Raw genomic sequence first — 17,912 nt, 5'->3', positions numbered from 1 at the left:
GCCACCTGTTGAAGGCACAGCGCCGTCTGTGTAGACTTCGCTCCGCTTAAGAAACGTTTGCAAAGTTACTTCACCTCTAGTTCAAAGCAGCGCTCGCTAATTCCTCCCCCCCCGCCCCAGTAATAGGGACACAAGACAAACAGAGGAGCCGTCAAAATACAGGCGAAAGCCCCAAGAAAGAGAGAAAGACACATTAAAATTGGAGGTTCTGTACTTCTGGAAACGCCTCGGTGTAAAGCAAGATGGGGGGGGGGGAGAGACTCGCTGCAACAGTTTATTGGCGAACATCTGCCCCCTTCTATATGTCTACCCTGCCAGCTTTCCTGCTTTGAGAATCCCTTCCCACAACATATGTTATTTCTCAACTGCATTAAATGTAAGTACCTTGGGCTCTTTGATCCATAAATGCCTTATTATTTCCCGGAAATGCTATATATATCTGTAGTTCTATCCCCTTCTTTCTTCTCCGTGCGCTTCGCGTTTCATCCCAGCCCTTCGCACAACAAAGCGCTCTCAGGAGCGGCAATTATGACGCTTCCCTTCCCACTCCGAGCAGCGTTAATAAACAAATATGCAACTTCCAGCCTCTCCCCCCCCCCAACTCGCTCTCTGCAATTGTTGACTATCTTCAAAGGACTGGAGTGTACAAATGAAAGCATGTTACCCCCCCCCCAACTCCGATCCTTCCACCTCGCTTTTGAAACGGGGTTTTGTTTTCGCAAGTAAGTCATAAGTGACACTTAGGAAAACAGGAGCGCTGTTGCTTCGCGCGCTACTTTTTCCTTAAATTAAAATCTTTTGGGCCCTTCGTGTCTTGCACCAACCGCTTGTCCCTGGGTCAATTTTGGAGCGTGTTCTCCATCAAACTCGTGTTGACAAGCGTGTTGCTTCTCTTTCTCCCACCCCCCACCTCTCGTTGGGGGAGGGGCGGGAGAAAGCGGGTGGGGGGGAAGAGTGGGAATTGGAAAATTACAGAGCTCACCTCTGATGGGATGAAACGTGAAACATGCAATCTAACGGTTTCTGGAGAGGAGGAGGAGGAGGAGAGATCTCCCCGTGCATCTCGCTTCCCCTCTCCCTTTGGCTTCCTGGTTGGATAATTTAGGCTAATGCCCGCCGCCGCGCGGGTGCGGGAGAGGCTGGGGCGCGCTTCAAAGGGGCATTTCAAGTTGCCGGAGCTCCGCCCCTTTCCCTGTACCGTGTGACAACAACAACTCGTCCACGTCCAGAGAAGCCAGGAGAAGAGGCTGGCAGCCGCGGGAGCAGCAGCAGCAGCAGAAGCCGCCGCCGGCGCTTCGCTCCAGCCTCCCGCGCGCACCTCCACGTTCCTCCTCCTTTTGCTCCGCGTCAAGGCGAGAGCGAGCTCACAGCTCCAGCCCCGCACCGGCAGCCCGCCTCCTTCCTCTTTTTAACTAGGTGCCAGTGAGGAAGAGGGGAGGGGGGGCGGAGAAGAAGAAGAACAAGCAGCAGAAGCAGCAGCAGCAGCAGCGAGAGAAGAGACGCACCACAAACCGAGCTCGCCCCTCTCCTGCGCCTTCGTCTCCCCTGGCGCGCCTCCTCCTCCTCCTCCTGCGCCACCACTTTCCAAAGCGGACTTCTCCTTCCTTCTCCTCACAGTTGCTGCCGGGACTCTCCCCCCCCCGCCTCTTTCCTCTCTCTCTGCGCCCCCCACGCGCACTTTTCCCGCTCCCCCCTCCGCCCCCAAACGTGGCTTTTTAAACCCTCTCCACGGTGCGCGCGAGGGAGCCAACTTTCCTCCCTTTCCCCCCTCCCCGCACAAACAAACACAACTGCCGCCTCCCGCCTCTTTCTTCGTTTATTTTGCGCCCCCCACCCACTTTTCCGTGAAGGGGGTGGGGTGGGGGTCGGGCTGAGGCTTCTGCTGCTCCCGCCGCGCCGCCTCATGCGGCCATGGCCGCCCCGGCTCCCCTGATCCCGCCGGCGCAGCTGGTGCCCCCTCAGCCGCCCATCTCCACCTCGGCCGCCTGCACCGCCACCACCAGCACCAGCACCTCGTCGGCCGCCTCCCCGCCGGCCCCAGCGGCCTCGGCGGTAGCAGCGGCGGCGGCCTCGTCGGGGGCGGCCAGCCTGTTCCGGACGGAGCCCGTCGCGGCGGCGGCGGCGGCGTCCGCCACAGCCGCCTCCAGCAACGGAGGCGGAGAGAGCAATGGCAGCGCCAACTTGGGCACCGGCAGCGCTTCCAGCGGAGGAGCCTCCAGCGCGGGCGGAGGCGGCGGAGCAGGGGGAGGCGGCGGCGGCCCCCCGCCTGCGCCCAGCGCGGGCACCTCTGCCGGCGTCGGCGTGCCGGGCAAGCCGGTGTACTCGACCCCTTCGCCGGTGGAGAACACGCCTCAGAACAACGAGTGCAAGATGGTGGACCTGCGGGGCGCCAAGGTGGCCTCGTTCACGGTGGAGGGCTGCGAGCTGATCTGCCTGCCTCAGGCCTTCGACCTCTTCCTCAAGCACCTGGTGGGCGGCTTGCACACCGTCTACACCAAGCTCAAGCGCCTGGAGATCACGCCCGTCGTCTGCAACGTGGAGCAGGTCCGGATCCTCAGGGGCCTGGGCGCCATCCAGCCCGGCGTCAACCGCTGCAAGCTCATCTCCAGGAAGGATTTCGAGACCCTCTACAACGACTGCACCAACGCAAGGTAAGCGCGTGCAGAAAAGGCGGAATAAAAGCGAAAAAGGCGGCGAAGAGAAAGGAGAGGGGGGTGGGAAACAGCGTGCGCCCCTCTGGAGCGCTTTGCGCAGCTTCTCAAAACACCCCGCCGAGCTCTTCTCTCTAATAAATATACACACACACTCTTGCTCAGAGCGCCTCTAGGGCGATCTCTGCCTCTTCTGCCGCTGCTGCATGTAAACACGTGCAGCTCAGCCCAGAACATGTTTGGCTCAAAAGTTCAGCGGGACTTACAGACCGGTTTGTGGGGAAGTGACCCTCCACTTTAGTTCGCTTGGGCTTGCTCCCAGGTAAGTGGGTGCAGAAGTGCAGTTCTTGCTCCCTTGGAAGCAAGCTCAGGATTGGAGCCTTACTAAAATGAAATGGAAACCTGACCCTTTTCTGTTGCCACTTTGAAGTCTCCCGCCCCCCTCTGTCAATCTCCTTTGGAAGGGGAAAAAGGAAGGATGACACACTTTTAATATAGAGGTGAGCACACAGTCCCAGTGTTTAGTTGGCAGATGCCCAGGGTTCCAACAGATGCATGGAAGTCCAAGTTCCTTGCCCCCAGATATTGCACAAGTGTTGTCACTGGGTGGGGGAAGTAAGACACCTGCAGAAGGGCACCTTTTCAATCCAGTTTGCAGCTGTTGAGGAAGGCACACTCCAAATAAGGCACACAATAGGACTTGGGAATCCTCACACACTGACAAAAAGTTTCAGAATTGAGTCCTTTAAGCTGTGACAACACTTCATCCCATCCTTATCAGTAAGACATTACTAATCTTCTGACTGTAAAGGCTTTTATTAAAAGCCTCAAATCTTCTTCAATTTTTGCAATCTGATCTTTGCCCATTTTTATAGTAAAGAAGTAGATTAGCCTAGAGAGCAAGGAGAAGGGAGCAAGGGGTGGGGGGTTTGTTTATTTCAGGGCACCCATATGCACTTTCCCATCCTATGCACCTAGAAATATATGTACAGTATCTTTTCAAAAGCACCAGTAGCACTGCTGCCAGGCAGCGTAAGCAGGCCTTACTGATGTCAGTGTTTCACAACACAGAGAACCATTTAACTGTGGTGTTGATTTGAGTTAAGGACTGATAGGAGTTAAGTAGTAACTTAGACATAATAAATAACCCTCTCTAGTCAGGTTTTAAAAAGTAGGACTTTGTGTACTGCTTTGATGCATGCTTATGCAGAGTGAAGACGTAATTTTGAGTGACGCTGGACAAACCATCACTATTAGGATGTGTGATTTATTTATTCAGAATAAGACCCACCAGATAGGCATAGGTTTATGGAAAGCTCTGAGCGAATACCATTTTTTCTGCAGACAATTGCCATCCTATACTTTTTTCAGGTTGCTTTGCTTGTGCAAACATAGCTGATGACACGACACCCTGGGCAGTTGGAAATAGAGAAAGGACCTTTGTAGTAGCAAAGTGGATTTGACTGAAGAGGGAGCTGTAGTGGAAGAACTGAATTTAAAACATGAGGGCAAAAGAATGCTCATAGATACACCATGATTGGTGATTTGAAAAAAATCAGCAAGAAAAAGTGTGATATAAATCAAGTCTATATTTTTCTAATTTACACATTTCCTCACAAAGCATGCATAGTACCTGGGAGCATGATACACAATCTGTGATCATACAGCTCATATGCCTTTCTCATAATATATCTCTATTTATAGATGGGGAGCAAGCATGCTATTTATAATTTATAATGGGTTCTCTCTTTACATATGTAAGGATGCTAAGCAAAACCACTTACTTGGAGACTTAAGTGCCAACTACTTTCCACAAGCCAGGTAGTCATTGGGCAGAAAGGTTTCTCCATGAAATAGAAATAAAACGTTGTTCAGTTCACAGTCTATATTCCTAATTTTCATATTAGTAAGTATAAACACACAGTTTCTTCCATATAAAAAGTGGCAAATATTTTTGCCCCAATTCAATTTTAAGATAATGAATGTGCACTTGGAATGTGCATACTGGTATTAAATTCAGATTTAATTTTAAACTAGTTTCAGTATAACTGAATCAAATGAAAAGAGTCAGTTGTGGGTTTCTTGAGTTGGTGATCAGATGAGGTATCCTTCTACAATTAAATGGTCACATGTATGCACACACAACAAAACCTTCTTTCCAAGTTTAACATCTCTAAAACATGCTGAAATTATGTAGTAAAAAGCAGGAACATTTTGTCCTGATACATCTTTAGCTCTTCTGAATAAAAAGGAAATTTAAAGGTTCTCTTAAAAGAAAGATGCTTGGGATGGTAGATTGTAAAATGGGCCTTGTCTTTTTAGTTCTGCTTATCAGATTTGTTTTGTTTAATATACCCCTGTAGTCTTTAGTTAACTTGTGGAAGAAAACAATTGGGAAATACCCATTTCTAAGAGGTGCACTTTTTTGGTCTAATTATTTGAATTGCAAGTAAACGAGACAGTTCTCTTTCCTCATTATTTTGCTGGTTAAAACTTTGTATGACTCAAAAGTCAAATGAGCAGAAGTTTGCCCAACATGAACCTACTAGTTTTTTAAAAAAGCTTTTCCTATGGAACCTGTGTGTGTGTGTGGATTGTGTAGAGCCAGTGCTGTTAAACCAGAAAAAGTTTTCCAAGTGCGAAGTAATTACAAAAATTTTGTCAAGAGGTGTACATTTATGTAAACCACCTCTTCTCGCGCCAGCAGACTTTTCATGCCACAGTTGACTTTAGACATCTGCAGATAGCCCAGAACCCAACCTCTCAGAGTTTAGGAATTAGGTAGTGAAGAAGATACCCCTCTCCTCCACTGGAGATTATTCTACTGAGAAAAGAAGAGAGGAGAGGATTTGCTTGGCACAAGAGAGGAGTGGGTGGGGCTGGGGGAGCAAAGGAAGGGGGATGAAATCTGTCAAAAGAGGACATTCCTATTGTTGAAAATAACAAACCCCTTTAGAACAGAAAGTTCAAGTCTGAGGGCATTAGCACTGATTCTGTTAGTTTTAGGATTCAGGGGTTGGAACTGGGGCGCAGACTCCCGATACGGTTCAAAAAAAAAACACAAAAAAAAACACAATATGGAAACAGTTGTGTGTGAATAGCAGACTTGATTTCTCAGCTGAGAATCCTGAGACTTTTTCAGACAGCTGCGTGTGAAACTTTAGATCAGGTTTTCTAAATCGTTTCCAGTTAACGCTTTCCCCTCTTTGAAGATGTAGATTCTCTACACTTTAATATTTTCTTCTTATATTGGGGGTTATTACGATGCAGCAGTACGTTTAGAGTTAACTCCTCTGACTTCTTATCTTGTTGTTTTACTGCGCTTCGTTATGGCTGTGCTTTCTTCCTCACTGAATTAAGTTAGAATAGTAGAGACACTTTTTAAAGGGAGAAGCAAAGAGCACGGTAGGGGACACCCCCCCCCCATTTTACACTAAAAATTGAGAGGTTAGAATGCTCAGCTGGTTAAATCAAATATCCTAGACGTAAGCAAAACATCAGCACAACATTAGCAGTGCAATCCGGGGCATGTCTCCTCAGAAGTAATCTCCATTGGGTTCCAAGACTTCCAGAAAAGTGTGCATAGGATTGTAGCCTAACAGGTGTAAGCAACATTGTTTGTGAGTCTGTATATGTTTGTGGGTCAAGTCCCTGGACTTCCACATACCTGCAACATGATTTTGAAACAAGCAGCACAAGTTCCAGTGAGGTGTTCTGAGGATTGCAGCCAAAAAGGAGGTGGCTTACTGCCTCTTTCTGTGATTTTGAGTGCTTGTTTTATTGTAAGTCAGCATGGCGAAGGATTAATTTCAATAAGAGTGAAGCTGATAAACCGTCGTTTCTGTAAGCTAAGCAAATAAGTTTATTGAAAAACCCTTCAGTAAACATGTACAAATGAAGCAGTATTTTTCAATACGTCAAGGGCAAACGGTTGCCTCATCAATTGTGGTACTGTTTTTTTAAAATTAATTTCTCCCTTTTTGTTACTTTTCATTTGCACACAAACACCCCTGCCTATCTACGTTCCTTTTGGAAACTAGCTGTCTCTTATCACTGAGTTATCTAAAATACATTTTCATGTTAAAAAAAGCATTTATGGGTGAGATAAAATGTAACTTCAAAGCAAATATATTATTGTTATGTACACATCTCAGCAAGCTGACAACCTTGGTCAACATCTTTTTTGGGTAGCTGTGGTTGGAGGGAGTTGGTGATGCTAACCATTTAGTCAAGGCTAATATACTGTTTAATCAAATGATATTTCAAAAAAGCTATTAATTTGTTGTGAATAATAAAACAATTTGGTTTCCCTTAATAAGTTTTGATTCATTAGTCATCAGTTGCTGTGAAGTACTTAAATCAACTTATCTGTATGAAAAGCGACATCTTTTTTAAAAGAGAAGCCATGTGGCTTATAAAGAAAGTGTCTGATTTACAACGTCTTATTTACGCAAAGTGCTTGTACTTACCTGAATTATCTGCGCTGTAATATATTGCTTTCTTTTAGAAAGGACATAAGGCTATTTTCTGAATATTATTAACAGATGTGGATTAGAAAAATAATGGCATTTTAACATAGATTTCTGAATCGCAGTGTATTTCCTATACCAATATTTCCATGATGCCAACTAGACATTAAGTTTCTTGTCTTAATGTGCCTCTGAACTGTAAGCCCTTTGGCTCTAGACACTTGTATGATTCTATGTAGTAGTTTAGTCCAAAAAAATAGTGCAAAGATCGTTTTCCGTAGATTAGGTTTCTGTCAGAGGCTGTTGTTAAGGGCACAACAATTTCTCTCTTTTTTAATGTAAGCAAGGGATGATGATATGAATGCATATTATGCAATCTGAATAATATTGGAGCAGAATAGAGTTGGCTTTGGTCAATTAAAAATGTGTAGGAACTAAGAGATGACCAGCAACAGAACAGGTAGGAAACAGTGATGAAAAATCAGACTAGAAGGTGGCATATATCAAATGGTCAGATCAGTCAGCAGAGCACACATGGTAAAAGCACTTAGATTTAAGCCAGTTTACAGCCTAGTACTAAGTAGGCTTACTTGGAAACATGTTCCACCGAGTTCAAAAGGGACTTTTACTCTATGTAATCAAGGGTGCTTAGAATTGCAGTCCTAAGGATACCATCAGTCCCCAGTACAAGTTAAGTTCCTAAATCCAAATTCTCTGATTTAATTAGTTCGTGGGTTGAGGCTGGCTGTCAGCTTTCATGAGTGATGACTGAAACAAACGCCAATGTTTTGCAGCTAGACTTAATTCTCTGGCTGCTAGATTTACTAATTCATTTCAGAACTCTTGGTGTTTTCTCCTAAAACATAATCATCTTCATCTTTAGCAACCCTTTGGTTGGCATAGCTTTTGGATGAGGCCCTGTGTGAATATGGATTTGTTCCCTAACCTTTTGCTGATCTTACAAGATGCTATTCAGTGGGTACACCGACAGGCAAAGTAAAAGTGAAGAATTGCTAGTGACGTTCGCAAGTTCTTTTTGTAGGAATGAGAACTAATGGCTTTTGGAGTACAGCATACCAGGAGGTCACACACAAATAGGTCTGTCTTCCCAAAGCTTTGCTGGAAAAAAGTATGCAGGAGGAGCCAATATTAGATAATATTTCTTTTCTGCATGACACACTTTAGTGAATTTCTCCACTTTTTTATTTAAAAGTTAGGACCCCCCCCCAACATATAAATAGTACAGTCAAATGTATATAATTCATGGAACGGGCATTTTATCCTGCAGCACACTTGCTTAAAAATTGTGTGTGTTCCAAGATTTACAAAGGCCTTAAAGGGCAACATTTAAAGGATAATAATGATTTCAAAACTCTTGCTTTCTAAAATATAGAGTATAGAAATGCTTTGTCATCAGAATCACAATTCCTTACAGTACTTATAGGCTTGGATCCAGACTTGAGTTTAAAGTAGATCCATTGAAATTATTTTATTCACTTCATGTTAGACAACAAACTTAAGTCCCATTGATTTCAAGGGGTCTACTCTCAGTATGACGAGTGTCTGGATCCAACTGATAGTACAGTAGGTGCTATATAATGTCCCCCCATATTGCACAACACTTATGGATGCAGAATACAGAGAAGTGTATGTGGTTATAATGTTAATCAAATATTTTATTTTCAAGTTGATATTTAGCCTTTTCCTAGTTTGCCCTTACCAGATTGCAGTGATGTAAATATATATTCTTTGTTTGAGAGACTTGGCTGCAAAATTCCTTTTTGACTCAATCAGGTGATTAGCTTAAATTATATGGTTTATAGCCATCATTTTGCAAGTAGAAATAGCTAGATTTATTAATAATGACATCAACTTGTTATACAAATGGGAGTTATTTCTTGCTTATATTTACAGTTATTATTTTTAAAAAGCAAATTTAATTTTGTGAAACTGCTACAACCCAATTTATTTAGAAGAAATAGGAGACACACGGTTGCTTGTTACTTATAAATTCTTGCTTTAACTTCTCATGCAAATCTCAACGCCACATTGCACTTCATATTTGTAAATCTCATGATATTTTTACAGGGCAAGATATCTACTTGTGTTACTAAAAGTTATTTAATAATACTGACTTTTAATGAATGTAGATTTATTGATATTGAAGGCCATTGATATTTAGGTCAAATATGGATTGCAGTAGACTGCAAATGACAATGCAACAATCTTGTGCATTAAAATGTTCAGGCAAATAATAACACTTCTAGTTCTATTCCTGTTTTTTGATTGTGGGAAATCAAAATATTCAGATCTCCGATATGTGGAATTTACCTTGCATAATTTTGCAGTAAATTCTTGCACTACTTGAATGTTTACATAATCAGTGAGGATAAATTGTGTGGCATATATTCTGAAATAGCTGTCAACAGAAGTTTGTTTTCTGCTATTTAATATTGGTCTTGTATTGCTTGTCCTTTTTTTGTTAGTGCTTTAATATATCACTCAAAATTCCTCTGATTCATTGTCTGAAATGTGTTGCATATGTGTCATGCATGGTTTGTAATGTATGACAGAAGTGGAGAAATTGCATCATCTAAGATTGGTTGCATTTACTTTGGAGCTATTGTATTGATTTATAAACTTACCATAGCAATGGCTAGGTCAGGTAAGTGTGATTCTTGAACACACATGCAAGACTGTTTTTTTTTTTTTAAAAAAAATGCAAATATTTCTCTCTGAAGGTGAGGATGTAGGGGAAATGTTGAATTCCACACAAGAAAATTAGTTAGTTAGAAATAACAGGAACAAGTCAGTCCAAAATCTCAAACATTGAACTGTCAGTTTTAAGTCACAGGGCCGATACAAATGTTATGTTCGAATTGGCTTTCTTTGTCATTAGTTATTTAAAGCATATAACTTTTTTATCATTATTAATTAATTATCAATTAATTATCATTATTAATCTGCTTTACATTGTAATTGTAATTTTAAAATGCATATCTTTGGCAGGCAAGTCCTGTTCATGGACAGATCCCCACCCTCCAAAAATAATCTCTACTTTTGCATACTGAAACAGCAATATAATGTAGGCTGAGAAAACAAAAAACTGATGACAGGTTTTAAGTTGTCTAAATACAGGCCTATGTGACAAAGAGTAATTTACAAAAAGTCAATATCTGCCAGGCAACAAATCTAGATATTTCTTGAGGGCCTATTACAAATAAGCTTCCCTCCCTCCCTCCCTCCCTCCCTCCCTCCCTCCCTCTCTCTCTCTCTCCAGTGTTTTATCAAAGTGAGTTTACGGAACTCGACTATATCCTATGAATGCTCATTTGAGTGTTCTTTTTTTTAAAATGAATGCTCATATCATAATACTGATACATTTTCTGTTCATCAGCCTGACTCATTCCTGTTAAATTTAGACTTAATTCCTATTTAACTGTAGATTGTGTCAACCGTGCTGTAATCTTTGTTATGAATTTTGTGAAGAATGGAGAATATGTGAAAAAGCCTGCTATGCTATAAATGCATATAGCACCTGGAAGTAAGTCCCATTGAACTCAGTGGAACTTAACTCCTGAATAGACATGTATCGGATTGTACTGTAATTGTGTTTTCTAGGTTCAGTCAGGCTCCATATTTCCAGCCCTGTTAGAAATGACGTGTTTTTTGTGTGTGTGCTAACAATAGATTTCTACGCATATGTGAAGCATTGCAGAACTGCAGTGATGGTGTAACTTTCATCTGATGATGTGTCTTTAATATTTTCAAAAGTTTTTAAATGGTTTGTTAGCAGGACTGTGATATCCTTTCACTGGCATTGGTCAAACCTAATAACTACTATTCCTTTTGAAATGAGTTTGCTGTAATATAAGCAGATCTTTGTTTCCAAACTTAATGGGACATGGAGTGGTCTTCAACTAGATTTCACTCAGAGTAGACCCATTGAAATTTGTGAACACAGCTAAGTTGGGTCATTTAATAATATCAGTAGGTCTTCTCTGAGTAAAACTTGACTAGCATGCATGGGTTGAACCTGTCATTTGGGATCCTTGAATTGTTTTCTCTTTTACCGTTCTCATTGGTCTAATTTGGGACATTAAATCCCATTGGAGTCCGTGGAATATTTTTCAACACACTGTCTTGAAGGACCACAGTTTTAAGAAGAAGCCTGCTAGATCAGACCAAAGGCCCATCTGGTCGAGCATTCTCTTCTCACAGTGGCTAACCAGATGCCTATGGGAAGTCTGCAAAAAGTGTTTGAACCCAACAGCATGCTCCTCACCTGTGCTCCTCAGTAACCAGCATACAGAGGGAGACGGCCTCTCGCCCTGGAGGTAGCACAGAGCCATCCTGGATTGCCATATCCTTTATGAACTTGTCTAAAGTAGGGGTAGCCACTGTGGTGCTCTTCAGGTGTGGGGCTACAACTCCCATCAGCCCCAGCATGGCCAGTTATCAGGGGTGATGGGAGTTGTCCAACAACATCTGGAGGGCACCATGTTGGCTATCCTTGGACCACCAGCTTTTAAAGGCATCCAAGTTGGCAGCTACCACTGCACAGCAAATTCTGTCGTTTAGCTGCTCTCTGTGCGACTCCCTGTTGCTTCTGCTAAACCTTCCAGCACGAGGCATTGTATTATTCTCCATAAAACATTTCCATGGAAATGAGTATCACAGACTTCATTGCTATGAATTGAAATTTAATAAACAATAACACAGTGGGTCGGTGGGTGGGAGGGTGGCATTGTTTGTTATTATGGTATGTATTCTTGAGTTCTTATAGTGTAAACTGCCCTGTGATATTTGGATGAAGGGTGATACACAAATTTGATAGATAGTATTATTATTATTATTATTATTATTATTATTATTATTATTATTATTATTATTATTATTATTAATATCATTTGTTTGTTTCACCTAAGTGCAGTTGAAGTCTGCTTTGGGTTGGGTGTAGTTTGAAGTTAATGAGAATGAAGAGAAACATAATTTTTGTTGTGGTAAACATAATTTTAAAGTGGCAAAAAGTGTTTACCAGTGAAGAAGCTGGATGCAATTTCCCTGTTGCGTTGTACATTGTTGAGAAAACCCATCTCCTTTAGAGAAGTGATGTTATTCTGTTGCAGAACTTACCGTATTTCCCCTTTAAATGCTAATCTGATTTGGGCTGTGGCAGTATCCATGAAACAGGGAGACAGTTCCCCACCTTTAGGGGCAGGTGTGGCTGGTGCTGCTAAACCCAGCATAATAGTTTGAAAGAATGAATGAGGCTCTTTTGCTTTAGTACATCTCTTGCTGCTTAGCCTTTGCCAAGAGTTATGGTTCACTTGTGTATTCACAACAACTCGCTAAGTAATGTGTTAGGAGAAAGAGGAAACCACAACTGCAGCAAACAATTTGACATATCTGGCAAGTGATGGATACCTCAGAGTCAAAGCCAAAGCAGAATTATGTTTGAAGAGAATGCCAGAATACTTGCTTAAAATTATACATTTGTAAAGACAAATGTTACACATTTCTTTAAAGCTATGCCACTATTTAAAGGTATGATAATTATGTATAGCTAAATATCATTCCTACTTGCTAATATATTTGATTAGCTTCTAATTGAGAAGATTTAAAAAATACTGTTAGAATAGTTTTGCCTACTTACACATTTGAAAGCTTAAAAATATGTACACATACCTGCATACATTATTTTATTTGTAAGCCGCCTTTCCCCAGTTCAAACCATGCTCAAGGTAGCTTACAACATGAAAAAACACATCACTACAACATAACAAAAGTAGCCATAAAGAGTAATTGAAACATGAAAAATGCATAACCAAACCGAACAATTTCCACATAAATCACAAGATCTAAAATAATCATCAACAACAGCAGCAACCCTTGCGCCCCACTACAAACCCTCTCAAACAACACCCCAGCCCAAGAATCTGTTCAGCCTCAGCTTTTGTAGCTGGCGTCATACAGGGCTCCACCTTCCCAGGCCAGGTGGAGAAAGTCCTACAAGGCAGGAAGCAGGTCTTCCAGGGCTCTCAGCCAAGATGGTTCTTACTGCTACAGAGCTGTGTTTCATAACCAAACTATGAATATTTTTTACAATCTGTTTTAAAAGTTGAATCCATGGTTTGTTTATACTTTATAACAGTCTTACATACCCATAGGTTGCTTGCCAACCCCAGCCCCTCCAAGCTATAGAAGCACAAGGTAAGAGCAGCTAGAAACGAAAGAAATGTTTGGCTTGTTTGCTTATTATGAGACAGCTATTGGTGTGTTGAACAAACCATGGCTAAATAGCTTATTGTTAGGTGTGGATGCAGCCATTCTTGCCAAAGGCCATGCAGAAGACTCTTTGCTTGGTGGTGCCTGGTCTCATGCAAAAAGAAGGATGCTGCTGAGTGTAATTGTTGCCATACAGAGGCAGAATATTTTGTCTATCCAGTATTTGAGGACCAGGAATCTTTTGCTAGATGTGGACAAAGCTGTGATGACATTCACCCAGTGTGATGGGTCATTACTGCTCAGTCCCTGACCTTCCTGTGTTGACCAGCAAATGTTTGTAGGGGGGTTTTCTCATGCTTACTTGAATGTAATAGGGCCCCGATCATGTACAAGGTTTTACTCTAATTCATGGTTTGAGCTGACATGCACAGGCCCTGCCCCCATCCCCATATTTAAACATTGCACATTCAACATCATTTGGTTTTTGAGCCATTGTTGGAATATATAGTTCGGCGTTACTTAGCATACTGTGTTTACATAATATTCAGAATACCACTTCTTTGCTTAACCACCATCTGCCCAAAATAGCTAAAATAACCTTGCTTGTACGTAGTTGATGCTTAGCTGCTTTGCTTTTCCCCCTTGCTGCCTCAGATATTTATAACTTTAAAACCTGCGTATTCATGCCGCAGGGTCAATGGCGTAAGCATCAATGGTTTAGGTCTTGCGAAAGGTTTCACTTCACCTATATTTTCTTTCTTAGAGCTGGGTAAGATGGCAAATATTGTCTGTTCCAAATGCTGTTTATGACACTTCGTTATAATTGGAGGAGAACCCAGCTCTGACATATGTGCTCAGCTTGGAAACAAACCAGGTTTTTACAGAACTTGTTTAAAGTTATGTCTTTCAGAGTACCAAAGAGCAGAAAAGCATCACCTGTTGCTTTTCAAGTATTTCCCCTCTTCATTGCAGGTGGCATTATTACTTTTTAATTATCTTAACCTTATAGAAAACAATAGAAATAGTTGGAAAATTAAGTTTCAGTTTGTTTTGTAAATTAATTTTAATTATAGGCACATACACCATTGCTGCAGGAGGCTTCAGAAGAGCTCAGATTTTCTGGTTGTGTGTTTGTTTGACTCTCCTCTTGGTCTTGCTGGTTAATGCTGAATGAAGGACCACATGGAGTCACAATTAGACTTACTGGGTGCCTCGTATTATTTGATGGTGGGGGCACTATCTTCTTCTTATGTTAGTATTCCATCCCTGCTCTTCGCACCAAGATCCAAATAGATGAGTGCTACCCTTTATACTTGTGTTGATGAGATAAATATTTTACGGACTCTCGTTGGCTGAATAAGGAAATAAAACATGAGCAATAAACATTTTCCTAGGCTTACAGTCCTTCATGCATGATGTTATTATATGAATAGGCGTTGGCCATTTATGTTGTCAGCTTTACCACTGGCTTTATGGGGAAGCTCTTTAGAAACGCAGAATCATAGAATTGATGAGCTGGAAGGAACCATGAGGGTCATAGTGGTTAAGAGCGGTAGTCTCGTAATCTGGTGAACCGGGTTCGATTCCCCGCTCCTCCACATGCAGCTGCTGGGTGACCTTGGGCCAGTCACACTTCTCTGAAGTCTCTCAGCCCCACTCACCTCACAGAGTGTTTGTTGTGGGGAGGAAGGGAAAGGAGAATGTTAGCCGCTTTGAGACTCCTTCGGGTAGTGATAAAGCGGGATATCAAATCCAAACTCTTCTTCTTCTTCTTCTTCAATGTAGGAATCTTTTGCCCAACATGGGGCTCAAACCCACGACCCTGAGATTAAGGCTCTGCCTTTTCACACTCAACTCTGAGCTCTATCTCCTTTATCCTTGTGTGATATTTCTAATTCTCAAGAGAATCTCATTGTTAGGGATAGCTAATGCCTGAATAATTCCTAAAGAAAGGCAGTTTGATAAGGAAATGCAACTTTTTGTGATAGCATGCACAGAAGAATTTTCTAGCATCTGCATTGACTGGAGCAGTAAAGGTAAAGGACCCCTGACTGTTAAGTCCAGTTGCGAACGACTCTGGGGTTGTGCGCTCATCTCGCTCTATAGGCCGAGGGAGCTGTGGCCAGCATGACTAAGCCGCTTCTGACGAACCAGAGCAGCGCACGGAAACGCCGTTTACCTCCCCGCCGGAGCGGTACCTATTTATCTGCTTGCACTTTGACATGTTTTTGAACTGCTAGGTTGGCAGGAGGTGGGATTGAACAATGGGAGCTCACCCCGTCGTGTGGATTTGAACTGCCGACCTTCTGATTGGTAAGCCCTAGGCTCTGTGGTTTAGACCACAGCTCCACCCGCGTCCTGGAGCAGTATGGCAATGTAAAAAGAAGGCACTAGTAGATCAAGGACAACAGGTACAAGCAAATATTTATTGAAAATCTTGAAAATTCGGATACATTTGAAGATTTAGTATCTTTTTCAAAAGGGAATTATTTTCTCAACAAACCATTATTATCTGTGTATGTATTCTAGTGAGGATGATCTATATTTATGGATGGAAAAGCTAAGCATGCTGTTTTGTTGCCTTGCTCATGAGTGAGATTTGCAGCCTGCAGCAGACGACTCCTTCTCTGTTTGCATTTACTGTGTTGCGCTGTTATGGCTCCATTAGGCTGTCATGATCTTATGATCTCCCTCTTCTTCTCTCTCAGTCTGCACTCTCTGGCTTTTGTTAACTGTGGTTTACCTTTTGTCTGAACTGGCAAATTAAGGTTAGTGCCTTTCCTCCTAAACACAAATGCAGGATTTAAAGGCGACATGCAAAGTATAGTTTGGAGGCAAGGTGCTAACCATAGATTGGACATTGCAAACAACTATGCTTGGTGGAAGGCAAGGAGTGGAGGGCACAGAAGGTAGATTGTTCATAAGCCAGTGGGTGGAAGCACTGTGTTATTGAAACATGTCTTACTGGTAGGCTCAATTCAGACTTTCAGGATTATTACATTTTGCATGAGTGTTTTTTTCATATAAAAAGATTCTTCTTGTGCATGACTGGATCTCCAAAATTTGCTGCACGTATGAATGAAAAAAGATTAATACCGATGCAAGGATTTTAATATGAATTTTTGATATACAGTGGTGACTAAGAGGGACAGTGTTTCAAATAACCCCGTCATCAATTACTGTTACATTGCTATGAGCGGAGCAAATCTGTTTAGGATGGAGATGTTTAACTAGAATGAAACAATTGTCTTCTCATCTTACTATTTTAGGTTATGCTTCAAAGCATACCACCATCTTCAAGTGTGCTATGGAAAACAAGGTAGTCAAGGAGATTATTTGTTTTGTCAGAACAAAGTATTTAAAAAGTTAATGGAATATCTATTCCAATAATGCCTGCATTATTGGTGTATGTTCATGGACACAGAGGGAGAATTGTAGGCAAAATATATAAAGCTGAGCGCTTGAAAGTAAACCACTGGAATTTGAAAGTGCATGACTTCAGCTGGATTGTGCCAGGTGTTTTGAACATCCTCTGTTGCAATCTTTCCCTTTTTTTTAAAAAAAAGATATTTATTAAGAGTTTGAAAGTTACAGAAAGAGAAAAAGAACAATAGAAAATTAAACAAAACAAAACAATACCTTACAATACATTAAAAAAACAACCAAGAGAAAAAACAAATAACAATACAATAAAACAACTAAAAAACAGAACAAAAACATTTAAAAACACACCCAGCCTTTCCATGTCTTTACCTTTCATATACTTGTTTTATCGACCTCCTCACACCTCCCTTTTTTGTATTCTAGTTCAATTAGCTATTTCAGCAAGTCCTTTCCATCTTTCTCAATTTTCGTTCTAAAATTTAACTTAAGACATTCTAACCTTAAATTTTCCACTTTGGTCCATTATCAATCTATTTTTACTTAATTCTTTATAACATTTCTGCTAAAGCCATATAACTTCGTTCCAGCATCCTTCTAACATTTATTAATTTTGCAATATTTCTGTAAGTATACTTTAAATTTTTTCCAATCTTCTTCCACCGACTCTTCTCCCTGGTCTCGGATTCTGCCAGTCATTTCCGCCAATTCCATGTAGTCCATCAGCTTCATCTGCCATTCTTCCCGGGTGGGTAGATCTTGTGTCTTCCAATGCTTTGCGATAAGTATTCTTGCTGCTGTTGTAGCATACATAAAAAAAGTTCTATCCTTCTTTGGCACCAATTGGCCGACCATGCCCAGGAGAAATGTTGCAATCTTTCCCATTTGGGAAAAAAAAGAGGTCCACCTTCCCTCATCCCCATTTCACCGTTGCTGTCCAGGATGAGAGGCGTTGGGGAGAGAGGCAGAGACTGACTGTAGTTTTCTGTCTACTGATGTCTTCTGCTTGGAAGTGAGACGTACTGGCGAGTGTGGGAAGATGGTCTGCAGCATAAAGGTATGGTTGGAATTGAGGAGAACTTCCATCCATTATCCTCTTAAATGACTTGAGACCTCCATATCTGAAGGAGCATCTCTCCCTGTATCAGCCTGCTTGTGGTCCTACATACCTCTTCTCAATGTT

At 41.9% G+C, this 17,912-nt stretch overlaps 1 protein-coding gene across 9 annotated transcripts in view; it reads left to right on the top strand.

Annotated features, from left to right (window-relative positions):
• Positions 1 to 1,907: 1,907 nt before the first annotated feature.
• Positions 1,908 to 17,912, top strand: part of DACH1 (dachshund family transcription factor 1) — a 341,051-nt gene continuing 325,046 nt past the window's right edge. For all 9 annotated transcript variants that reach the window (XM_081198381.1, XM_081198380.1, XM_081198379.1 and 6 more), the window contains exon 1: positions 1,908 to 2,651. In XM_081198381.1, coding sequence (XP_081054507.1) covers positions 1,912 to 2,651 — 740 coding nt within the window. In that variant the 5' untranslated portion in view covers positions 1,908 to 1,911. The remainder of the gene's footprint in view (positions 2,652 to 17,912) is intronic.

This window comes from Podarcis bocagei (assembly GCF_964188305.1).
Source record: "Podarcis bocagei genome assembly, chromosome: 6".
Taxonomy (NCBI): domain Eukaryota; kingdom Metazoa; phylum Chordata; class Lepidosauria; order Squamata; family Lacertidae; genus Podarcis; species Podarcis bocagei.
The sequence above is the reverse complement of the archived record's forward strand: the minus strand, read 5'-3'. Positions and strand labels throughout refer to the sequence as shown.